At 49.3% G+C, this 12,181-nt stretch overlaps 1 protein-coding gene across 4 annotated transcripts in view; it reads left to right on the top strand.

Moving 5' to 3' along the window:
* The window catches only part of TXNDC16 (thioredoxin domain containing 16), a 35,131-nt gene extending 23,436 nt beyond the window's left edge, over positions 1–11,695 (top strand). For 2 of the 4 annotated variants that reach the window (XM_085060964.1, XM_085060963.1), the window contains exons 17-21: positions 2,643–2,727; positions 6,080–6,218; positions 6,812–6,972; positions 8,589–8,779; positions 9,717–11,695. In XM_085060964.1, the coding sequence (XP_084917090.1) occupies positions 2,643–2,727; positions 6,080–6,218; positions 6,812–6,972; positions 8,589–8,779; positions 9,717–9,988 (848 nt within the window). In that variant the 3' untranslated portion in view covers positions 9,989–11,695. The remainder of the gene's footprint in view (positions 1–2,642; positions 2,728–6,079; positions 6,219–6,811; positions 6,973–8,588; positions 8,780–9,716) is intronic. The other 2 variants (XM_085060966.1, XM_085060965.1) reach the window with 2 other exon arrangements.
* The last annotated feature ends 486 nt before the right edge of the window (positions 11,696–12,181 follow it).

Genomic DNA, 12,181 nt, shown 5'->3' with positions numbered 1-12,181 from the left:
TTCCAGCCCTTAGCATCAGGACTATGTTAAGAAACCCTTTGGAGGGTCAGAGCTAAAAGGGGTTTGTTGGAAAAATCCTAATTAAAATTTATTAGGAGGAGGTGAATGGTACTACGAAAGCAAGGAACAAGTGAGTGTTTTCCTGGAAACTTGGAGAACTCTGGGGACATAAATTTGTTTTTTTATGTAAAACTGGAAGCATCCTCGAAAGCAAGACTGTCCTAAACCCTGTGGCAAATGTTTGAAAATATCCCTGTGCTCTGCACAGCTCTGGTGCCTCACAGGGCTTGGCAGCATTAGTGGAAGCCAAGTGATGAAGGCTGGAGAGATGCTCCAGGTGCTGCTGTGCTGGAGATGTCTTCTTCCAGAGGAATAAGGGATGCTGCTCAGATCCTGCTTCCCAAAACTCTGCAGGGATTTTGGACCTTTCCTCATCTGGCAGCTTTATTCCTTTTTTTTCCCAAATCAGTGGAGTTGTGCTTGTGCAATTCATGGCATCAAGGAATGTGCTGTGCAGCCTGATCAGCCCCCTGAGGGAGTTAAAACTGTGTTTTCAGGGGGAACTAATTTCCTAGGAAATATTGAAATAGATTTTTTTAAGTGCTTCCTGTCTGCCATGGAGCTGTGTGAATTAGGGAGATTTCGGAGCAAAGAACCCATCACTGTGAGCCCTGGAGAAACAGGGGCTGGAGTGTGGCTCTGGGGCTGGCACAGCCAGAAACAGGGAGAAATTTGGAAGTGTGATAGGGATGGAGGATCTCATCAGGGCAAGGAATAAGCCTGGTGTTGCTGGAGGTTGTCCTGACTTAAGAGGGATTTGCTGTAGCCAGGGCTGCTCCAGGGCAGCACTTCTGGATGAACTCCTATCTCAAGTGAGGATTTAAAGCCTGGAGAAGTGCTTGGTGGAGGAGCTTGGGATGTGAACTTTTCTGTCAACACTGATAAAATCAAGTAACCAAAGACCAAAAGAGCTGGAAACCAACATCAAACCTATCCAAGAGTAGTTTCTCTGTAGCAGCTGGAGAGGGACTGGGGACAAGAGATGGAGGGACAGGACACAGGGAATGGCTTCCCACTGCCAGAGGGCAGGGAGAGATGGGAATTTGGGAAGGAATTCTTGGCTGTGAGGGTGGTCAGGCCCTGGCACAGGGTGCCTAGAGAAGCTGTGGCTGCCCCTGGATCCCTGGAAGTGTCCAAGGCCAGGTTGGACAGAGCTTGGAGCAGCCTGGGATAGTGGAAGGTGTCTCATGGCAGGGCTGGAATAGGATGATTAATAACTTTTCCCACCCAGACCATTCAGTGATTCTATGATAATGACTGAGCCCTCAATGAGCCACTCCTTAAGGAGCCATTTCCATTTATAAAGGAAAACACTTTAAATGAAAGTTTATAGGCCTCGTGGGAAACAATGGAAAATACAGCTTTGAGTGTAGCTGCAAAACAGGAATCGAAGAACCAAAAAGGGAGCAGTTGTGAGACAGTTCCATCTATTGAGCTCTGAGTCACTGGTCCCAGGGGCTTGGGCTGGCCAGCTGAGCTGTGACACTGAACGTTCTGAGCAACAGTCACTGCTGTCTGACAACAACTTACATCGTGGCTGTGTCTGCCATACCACCTTAATTCTCAGGAAGAGCCTCGCTTCTCCGAAGAGTGAGATGTCTCCCTCTGCTTGGGTCAGAAGAGTAGTTTTTGGTGCTTTTAGTTGCTCAATACAAAGAAGGAGGGGGATGGTGGTGTTGAAATCCTCCCTGTTCTCACCCCACCTTTGGCAGCAGCTGCTTGGAGCTCGGATCTCTGCATTTCACAAGCTCCCCACCGTGCCTTGCATGTTCCCACAAAGCTTGGCTTTCCCATGGATCCACTGCCTAAAACCACAGCCAGCCTGGACAGGGCTTGGAGCAACCTGGTCTAGTAGCAGCGGGTGGAATGAGATGAGCTTTCAGGTCCCTTCCAACCAAATAATCTGGGATTCTCTGAAAACTGAGGTTTTTTTATAAGGGACTCGACCAACTCTGTAGTCAGCTTTGTTTTGGAGCTGTGCTCTCAGTGTCAGCTGTGTTCAAGAGAGCTCCAGCCTGGTATTTCCCTACCCTGCAACAGCCCCAGCCTGCTCAGAGGAGCTGGATAAACCAAGAGACACTTGAGGGAGAGGTTGGTTTATCTCCAGGCTCTTAGCCCCACTCCAGTAAAGCCATCATCCATCATTTCTCAAAGGTCACTGGGATTTGTATGATTTCTGTTTAGACTTCTAATCGGTCTCCTGTTTCCAAGAACACTTACAGACTCTAAGCCCTTAAAGACATTTCATTCTCCTTAAAGACATTTCATTCTCCAGCAGTGCCTCTGTCCTGCAGATCCTGGAGGCTCAGTGCTGGTGGCTGATGAGCAAACACTGTTCTCATAATGGGAATTTTCCCCTCATCCTTGGTCTCTGCCTGCTCCTCCTCCCATGGCCTGCAGCCCTGAGCTGCAGTAATTTCTTGTGAGCCTCTAATCCTGGTTTAGTTCCTGAAAGTCTGCTCTGGCAGGGTGGTTATGTGTGGTTATGGTTATGTGTTATGTGTGCATCGATCAGGTTTCCAGGAAAAACTATCAACAGCTCTCTTTCTATTGTTTATTCTTGTATCTTTGTCTTTCTCCAGCCAGGGAAGCTTTTGAAGAGGCAGGAAACATCCTGAGTGGCCATGTGAGGATGGGGATGTATTTTGAAGATGATGCCTTGGCTTTGTAAGTGGTTTCTCTTTTTCCTTTGGGAAGAATTCCAGCTGCTTTGCACTTAGTGAAAGGCAGTGCCTGGAGTAAGTGTCACTGTGCTGAGTGACAGCTACAAGTGACTTATTCCTGCAGGGAGAGGGGTCAGGACTCATCCCAAGGGAATTGTCACCTTGCCTCTGCCACTGATTCTCAGCCTGTCCATGGTCACCTCACTGAGCCCTGCTGGAACTGTCAGGCAAATTAATCCACAAACACCAGAGGTTTGTGTCCAAAAAGGAGACAGAGGAGTCCTGTAACTTTATTCATGAATAAAGAGAGAAATGCCCATGACTTCTCCCTTTATTGGTGAATAAATAGGGGCAAAGTCCTTTGGGTTAGAGCGTGAGAGGTGCTCAGTGCCTAGAAATGCAGCTGGATGGATCCAGGAGGAATCTCCAGCTTGGCCTGGCTGCTCATTTCCATCAGGAATTACCTATCAAGGCAGAGTTAAAAATCCCAGGAGGTCCTTGGCCTGTTTTCCAGGTGTGGGTTTAACAGCCTGCAATGCAGCAGGGAATTATTTTCATTAGCTCCTTAGAGGTGTGATGCATTCCTGATGAGAAACAGGCATTTTTGTGGTGAGCACAGAGAATAAAAATGCAAAAACCTTGGGAATACATCTCCATTTAACCAAACTGTGCTCCAGACATCAGTTTGACCACCCCCAGTTAAGACTTTTCTTCCTTAAGGATTTCAGCCCAGCTGATAAAAGAAAAAAAAAAGCAGAGGACAGGGTGATCTTACAAGGTACCATTAGAAAAAGCCTGTGCTCTCTCAGAGCTGACACATGCAATATTCCACCTCCCTGCTCCTGCTCCAGGAGCCTGCAGCCTGCTCCTGTTCAGCAGCAATATTTAGTACAGTTTATATTGATAGTCCTTCTGCCAAATTTGGCTTTTGGCTGTGATTTGTGGCTGAAGCTACTGTAGCCTGATGGGCTTCTCAACTGTAAGCAGAAAGTAAACACTTACAGGAATTCCTTATGCAAGAGCCAGCCTCGCTTCCCTTCTTCAGAAAAAAAGAAAAGCCATTCTTCAGCTCAACGCTCGGGGAGAAAATATTTGTGGCTCCCAGGTCACAGAAAGCTGATTCCCCTTTTGTGCATCCTGAAGACCTTTGCCAGAGAAAAAATGGCTCCAGGATACACAAAGCCTGGTGTCAGCAAAGCTGTTTGCTCAGCAGGCACCTGCTGGGCTGGTCACTAATGAAGGGGAAAAAGGCATTGAGGAAGAAATGCTTTGAATGAGGTTGTTATTTATTTCCACGTCGATGTCAGAGGTTCCTGCCAAGGGTTTGTTTGCAGATGGTTTTGATTGAAATGCAAGACTGTGTTACTCACTGAATGGTCCTGCTGTATAAATAGAAAGCTGTGGTAAGCAGCAACACAACCCTTCAGTACCAGGAAGAGGAGAAGGGATTTCAGGCTAGAGTGTAGCTGGGGAATTTGGTGTTTTCTGGCAGGATGTATTTCCTTATAGAATCCTAGAATGGTTTGGGTTGGAAGAGACCTTAAAGCTCATCTCGTTTCACCGTGGGCAGGGACACCTTCCACTGTCCCAGGTTGCTCCAAGCCCCATCCAGCCTGGCCTTGGGCACTTCCAGGGATGGGGCAGATCTCTGGAAGTCTTTTCCAGTGCCTCACCACCCTCACAGATGCTGATCAAAGGCTGCTGAATAAGTTGATGTATTTTAAAAACAGGGAACAAGAGTCCTCACTCCTCTGAGCCATGACCAAGGCAAAGAATCTCTTTAAAACCTGGAGAAGTTTAATAAGTTCAAATTCCCCAAATTAATCTTTTTTTAGGGTTTTGCCACTCTTAATCAACAGTAAATGCAGGTTAATTTGCAAAATATTAGTGGAAAGGGAAGTTAAGGATCTTCCTCACAGCCCAAAGGATTTGCAGAGGTGCAAAAATCAACAACTTTTGAGTAGCAGAACTTGGGAGTCCAGAAAAGGAGAAGAAAGCTTAAATCAGGGCTGGATTTACAAAGATAAATAAAAAAAGCTGAAATGGTTCAGATAAATCCAAGAACAGTTTAGCAATTCTTTCCCAGCATTTGAAAGCCTCAGGGAGGTCCATGCTCAGGAGTTGGACTTCTGTGATCCTTGTGGGTCCTTTCCAGCTGAGGATATTCTGTGATCCTCTGGTCACTGCTGCTCTCTACCACAACATCAGCACAGCTCTGGGGGAGCCCTTGGAAGTTGGCAGTGGTTGTATAATTCCCAGAGAGATAAATGCTGTGATGGAGGATGGAAAAGACCTCCATAAGAGTTAGACACCATGGAAATGACTTATCTGCAGTTCCCTCCACGTGCTTTGTCATTGATGACCTAAAGAAATTCCAGGCTGAGAGTGGGGAGGGGCTGGGATGGAATTCCCAGAGAAGCTGTGGCTGCCCCTGGATCCCTGGAAGTGTCCAAGGCCAGGCTGGACAGGGCTTGGAGCAACCTGGGACAGTGGAAAGTGTCCCTGTCCTTGACAGGGGTGGAATGGATGATCTTTAAAGTCCCTTCAACCCAAACCATTCTGGGATTCTTTGGTGTCACAACCATTGAAAATTTGCTAGGAGCCTTTGAAAAACAAACCAGCCATGCCCCAAAAAACTGCCAAGGCAGCTGATTTCCTCTGTCACACCCTTCCTCTGGGCAGTGCCATCTGGAGCCTCCAGGGCTGAAGTTCCTCAAACTTCCAGAAAATTGCTGTCCTGGCTTGGTGTCCCCCCTGCCCTTTCATTGCTCAGACTTCTCCTATTTTTGCTTTTCCCACTTTCTCAGCTTTTCTTTGAATACCTGGAAAGCCTCTTACCAGAAGGACATTGGGGAATAAGGGATGATCTGGTTACTCCCCTAAGACTGGGTAGCTGCAGCCTCTGTGTGTTAGTCTAATGTGGGGCTTGGACTTCACCAAAATTTTTGGGCTTCAAAGTTCACTGAGACAAAAATTGGATCTCCTGGAGGTTGTTTTGTCTGGGTCGTGTCACTCAGGTGAAATCTGCCACCTTCTGTCTGCCTTGGCTTGTGAGGCAGAGTGAAGCCCTGGGTGGAGGTTTGCACCACCCAACCTTAGGTGTGAGAATGAAGGAGAAGTAGGAATAAAATCCCAGAATCCCAGAATGGTTTGGGTTGGAAGAAACCTTAAAGCTCATCCAATGCCACCCCTGCCATGGGCAGGGACACTTCCCACTATCCCAGGCTGCTCCAAGCCCTGTCCAGCCTGGCCTTGGACACTTCCAGGGATGAGAGATATCTCCAGGATGATGGCAGCTCTGTGTGCAGCACATTTGGTGTGTTTCCAATCCCCCTGTGACCATCCCTCTTTTTCAGATCCCAAAAATATTCCGTGTCCCCCCCTGCCCTCCTCCTTGCCCGGGGCAGAGGCCAGAGTGTGGAAAGCATTGCTCTATCCAAACACAGCACACAGGACATGGTGCAGATGATCAGATACGAACTGCTGGACGTTTTTGTGAGTAAAAATAAAACCAAAATGTCCTTTTTTCCATTGCAGTCGCTTGCAGAGCCCTGATGATAGCGTGGAGTTCTGCAGAACAGCCATGTCTGCTCGTTATTTTTATCATGCTGAGTTTGTTTCTAAATTTTATGACTTGGAGCAGGGAGCCTGGACAGCAATCTGCTGTTTGCTGCTCTTTGAGCAGAGGACACTGGAGTTGAGGGATGAGCCTCAGAGTCACTCACCCTCTGCTGCAGTGGCTTGGCCTCTCACAGGATCTATTCCCTATTCCCAGGGCCTTTTCCATGTCCCTTTTGGAGCTTGGTTTTAGCTCAGTGCAGCTGGGCTGAGCTGGCCTTGCTTCTCCCTGCTCTGCTCACATTGCCATCTCCACGCTCAGAGCTGCTCCCACTGATTTGGTGGGATTGGGTTGGGCAAAGACATCTCCAAGTGCCCCAAAATCCCAGCACTCCCCCAGCTTCCCACATCCCACATGGGCACTACAGCCTTGCTAAACCCCTGCACCCTCATGGAAGAGCAGAAAGTCAAATTTTCCCCTGTTTTCTCCTCCCCATAACCACCAATTTCTCTGTTTTGACGTCTTGCAGCCAGAAATCACTGTTTCAAATCTGCCCCAGTACTTGCAGCTCAGAAAACCTTTCCTCATCCTGTTCAGTGCTGGTGACATCAGTCAAATGGAAAGCAAGGAAATGCTGAAACTGGCAAAAAGAAGACCCCAGCAGGCGTTTGTGGCTTGCTGGTTGAACCTGTGAGTGCATGAAAATCTCTTCTTTCCTTTCCACTAACTCGCTCTGAGTGTTGCAGAAAAAAACCCTTTGAGGCTGCAATTACTGAGAACACGAGTTGGTAATGTGATTATTGGGTCTGAAATCATCATCAGGAGTTGGGAGGTCAAACCATTGAGCAATGATTTAGCCAGTGTTCTGGGCAGCTGCAAAAATTGCCTGACAAAGTAAAATTGGTAAATGTTTAATTGATTGCAGGAATTGTTTTCGATAGAGGAAAATCGTTCTCTAGTGTTTGTAGTTGCTTGACCCTGGGTCTGGTGTTATTTGTGTTTTTGTTGCATGTGGGAGTTAAAAAAAAAAAGGAAATCTGCCCTCCTGGAATGTCTTTTGGTGATTTTCCACCAGCAATTAGGGGGAATGACTGTTGGTCATTGACTGGGGAAAGAAAGTTTTCACAAGAAGGTCCAACCAAAAACCCAATAAATTAAACTTAAAAGCTATTCAAGAATCAAAGTTAATTCAAGACCTAAGAAATAGAAAGTTGTAGGAAAGGGGATTTTATTTTAATCCTCCCCTTCTTAGTTGCATTTTGAATTTTTGGCCTCTATTTGTTTTGCCCAAGCCTAGAGACAATTCAGCAGCTTAATCATAACGTGCTTTGAAGTCTGGGAAGCACCGTGCAGCGTGGGCTGGAGCTGAGCTGAGCTGAGGGGGAATGCACATGTGTTCAGAGAGGAGGGATTGGGCTGCCAGTAATGCTCCAGAAACGAGAGCCCTGGAACTTCCCCACCTACACATCTGCCTTTGCTCTGCCTTCCTGAGACACAAAAAGCCTTCCTGTGCGAGAACAAAATGGCATTGCCACAAATCAGGGCAGAATCCCAGACTGGTTTGGGTTGGAAGGGATTGGGTTGGTTCAAAGATCATCCAGTCCAACCCCTGCCATGTTCAGGGACACCTTCCACTATCCCAGGTTGCTCCAAGCTCCATCCAGCCTGGCCTTGGACACTTCCAGGGATCCAGGGGCAGCCACAGCCTCTCTGGGCACTCTGTGCCAGAGCCTCACCATCTTCTTTCCCTCTGTCCCAATGTCCTCTTCACTGTCTGTCACTTGAGGAATTTGTCTTTCCATCCCTGTCACCACAGGGCAGTGACAGCAGCTGGGCTGGAAGGAGCTGGCAGCTCTCCCTGAGGCTGCAGGACCTGTCCCACTCCTGTCTCAGCTGTTCTTAAAAGCTTAAAGTGGACAACATTTTCCACTTTCCTACAGAGTTTGCTCTGCTCAGGGATTTCTTTACACATCCAGGCTGTTGTCCCCTAACAGGGGACCCTGACAGCTTCCTTAAGGCATTAAGCTTATGTATTGTGCCATGAGCTTAGAGTCAGAGAATCCTGGAGTGGTTTGGGTTGGAAAGGACCTTAAAGCCCATCCTGTTTGTCCATGGGCAGGGACACCTCCCACCATCCCAGGCTGCTCCAAGCCCTGTCCAACCTGGCCTGGAACACTTCCAGGGATGATGCTTCTGCAGTCCCACAGGCAAAACTGTGCTTTGCTGGATGTGACCCAAAAGCTTTGGTGGTTTTTTGGCTCTCAGTCCCATTGTGCTGCCAAAGCTGAATCTCCTCTTCCCAACAGGAAGAAGACTCCAGTGGGACATGGCATCCTGAGGACATATTTTTCCACCATGCCTTCTCTGCCTGTTCTCCTCTGGGTGAACCTCCATGCTGGGGGTCAGGTATTCAAGTTCCCACCAGAGCAGTCCATCACTGAGATGAACATCTTGTCTTGGCTGGAGAAGCTCCAAGCAGGACTGGAGATTCCCAGCAGTAAGTGGACCCAGGTTTATAACGTTCCCAAGCACACACTGTGAGCTCCAGTCTGTTTATGAGAAGATACTACGTGCAATAAATTGTCTGCCCTGGAATTTAACGATGGAAAAACCAGCTCTGCTTGTTAGAGCTGGAGAAGTACAAATAGTCCAGCCAGGAGAGAATGCCCACACTCACAAATTTGCTTTGGGACTGTTTAATGCTCTGAGCCAAACGTGGATAGTTTGGAATGGACATCTTTTCCCTGTGATAATCCCCAAATCTGGCTGTGTTTTCCCATTCCCAAACACAGCTCGCTAATAAAAAACCTCCCAGCTCCTAGTTGTCAGTGTAAGAAGTAGCTGCTCTTCAGGCACCTTCCTGCATTTCTTTTTGGGTGGGAAAGGATAAGAAAAGTTTAGGAAGTTGGTGTTTTGCTGGGGTTTTTGGGATGTAAAAGGTTGGCTTGTGCTGTGAAGCTTTTCACTGCATCTTGATCAGCCTGATGAGGCTGTGGAGGAAGCCAGCATGGAAATGCCTTCCTCAGGAAAGCTGGAGAGGGACAAGGGATGGAGGGACAGGACAAGGGGGAATGGCTTCCCACTGCCAGAGGGCAGGGAGAGATGGGAGATTGGGAAGGAATTCCTGGCTGTGAGGGTGGGGAGGCCCCTGGATCCCTGGAAACACTCAAGGCCAGGTTGGATGGGGCTTGAAGCAAGCTGGGATAGTGGAAGGTGTCCCTGCCTGTGGCAGGGGCTGGAATGGGATGACCTTGAAGGTCCCTTCCCTCCCAAAACATTTTAAGATTCTGGGATTCTATGATCTTTCAGAAACTATTTTAAATTTTATATTCATTGGAAGGGGGGAAAAAGCCATAATTCCTTGGAAAGGGAAATACCCCTGGAAGTGAGGCATAACTCTTCCCCTGCTAACTGGGACTGTGTTTGCTGCTCAGGTTCCTTGTCTGAGGAAGACTGGAAGCCACCACTCCCTGCCTACGACTTCCTCCAGATGATGGAGCCATCCGTGCCTGAGCTCTCCCCCCAGCCCGGGGACAGCCCGGCACAACACCCACCCAAAAACGCCGGAGGGGACACTGCCAGCCGGGAGGAGCCATCCCAGGAGAGCACGGCCCAGGAAGGTGGAGTCCCCGGGAGGGGCCTGCGGGGGACAGCCCCGAGGGTGGCAGCCAGGGACAAGCAGGGCAAGAGACACAGCGAGCTCTGAGAGCTGCGGTGGGGAAAGGTTTGTGACTGACATGGGAAACAGCTCACTTTCCCAGCCCTCTCTGAGCCTTTCTCCAAGGAGAGAAGTGGTTTCAGGGTGGAGGGAGAGGCCACTCCCTGCTGCAGAGTGCTGGTGGCTTCTGATGCCAGAGACGTGTCTGTACCTCCCATGTGTTGTTCCCTGGCTGCTGTTGAGAGCTCACCGAGCAGCAAACTACACTGGAAAAGACAAATCTGTAGATTCTCTTAATCTCACAGTCACTTCAGTTGCCCCTGAGCAGGAAGGGGTGAATGATTCCAACATAAAAAGCCCATTTCTCTCCTCCCTGGTTGCAGGAGAAGCTCTACTGATGTGTGTCAGCAAATCCTGCAATTCCATCCACGCTGAAACTGTGTGGAGCTGGGAGGGATGGCATTCCACCACTCCAGGGCTGCTCCAACCAGCCCCTAGTTGTGTTTGCACCTGACTTGTGCCCCAAATTCATGAACATCTTCATCCTCAGGGGGAAGAGGAGGATCTGGTCAGAGCAGATTTATCACAGAGGCCAAAGCTCAGGTCACACAACAGCCCTGAATAGCTGGGACAGGACTCTGCCAGCAAATCCCGAGGGTGGGCAGGTTGGGAGATGGCTTTCCTCACTGCTGGCATTTTCTTGGTCTCCAGCCCAGGGGTTATTTGCAGCCTCGATTTGTCTTTGCTCTCGCTGACAGCGGTGAGGTTGGTGCTTCCTGAGCTGGGAATGGTGCAGGGAGTGAGGTCTGGGGGAAGAGCAGCACTGTGGGAAAGAAGGGAGGGAGATGAAGGGCAAGGCTGGACCCTGGCAAGGTGGGATGGAGATGCAAAACCTGGCTTTTCAGCCTCTGCCCATCCTTGGGGGACAGGAAATGGCAAGGGGTTGAAAGCTGATGGACTTTAAGGTCCCTTCCAACCCCAACCCCATGATCATCCCACTCACTCCAATGAACATCTCCCTTCCACTGCACCACTGAGACATGTCTGGAGGGGGGCAGATCCTCCTCCTGCTCCTTAGGCCTCTGAAATTACTGGGAAGAGGAAAAAAAGCTGGAAAACACTGCTGAGAGTGTTGTAAGCTCTGTATTTCTCATCCTGCAAGCAGCACACATGGCTATGAGTCTTTTGAAATCCCCAGAAATAGATCATTAGTCCTGGGCTCTCCTGGAAGCCCTTAATTGAAAGAGTTTTTGGGCTGAATGTCAGGCTTTGAGCCAAAATGTATGCATTTGAAGGAATAAACTGCAGCCTGCTGATCAGAGGCATTATTCCCAAGGGAAGGGTGTGAACAGATCCTTCGTGTGTTCCCATCATTCCTCTGCTGGATAAGGTCCTTAGACTGCTGAATTTCATAAACTACACTGGTCATTTCCCATCCTGTCCCTCATCATCATCATCGAATCCCAGAATGGGTTGGGTTGGAAGGACCTTAAAGCTCATCTTGTTTCAAGCCTCTGCCATGTTCAGGGACACATTCCACTATCCCAGGTTGCTCCAAGCCCTGTCCAGCCTGGCCTTGGACACTTGCAGGGATGCAGGGGCAGCCACAGCTTCTCTGGGCATTCTGTGCCAGGGCTTCACTATCCTCACAGATAAAAATTCCTTCCCAATATCCCATCTATTCGTGCCCTCTGGCAGTTTGAAGTGCAATATTTGCGTTTGTCATTGCATCTTAAATAAACTCCATCTCAAGCAGACTCCTCTGCATGTTTTGGGTGGTGGGAGCAGGGCTGGGTGCCCCTCAGCAGCAGGATCCCTTCCTTCTGCAGGGTTTGTGTGAGACCAGGAGCATTCCCTCATCCCAGCTCTTCTCCACGTGTCCTTTTCCAGCGGGAGCGGGCTCGGGGCAGCAGTTTGTCACTAGGGGTCAGTGCCACATCTCCGTTGTGGCTCCGCGAATCGCTGCCTCTCCCAGTGCTGCTGGATTGACTCCGGAGGGTCAGGAACAGCTTCCCAAAGGGATCCTGCGGGGATGAGGGGCTGTTTGCTCCGAGGGGCTGTGGCTGGGGAGTCCTGGCTTTGCTGGCTTCCTCCCCAGCATCACCAGTGGGATCCACCAGCTGCAGCCTCCCAGGCTGGGTTGGGATGCCAGGAGCCCTGAGCTGAGCTCACCTTGCAGTGCAGACTTGGGAAGGGATGTGCTCATCTGGGTTTGCTGTGGATGCAGGTCAGGGTCCTGGG

This window comes from Lichenostomus cassidix, chromosome 5, assembly GCF_008360975.1.
Source record: "Lichenostomus cassidix isolate B80296 chromosome 5, HeHo_3.0, whole genome shotgun sequence".
NCBI classification, from domain to species: Eukaryota; Metazoa; Chordata; class Aves; order Passeriformes; family Meliphagidae; genus Lichenostomus; species Lichenostomus cassidix.
This window is presented reverse-complemented; position numbering and strand designations above follow the sequence as displayed.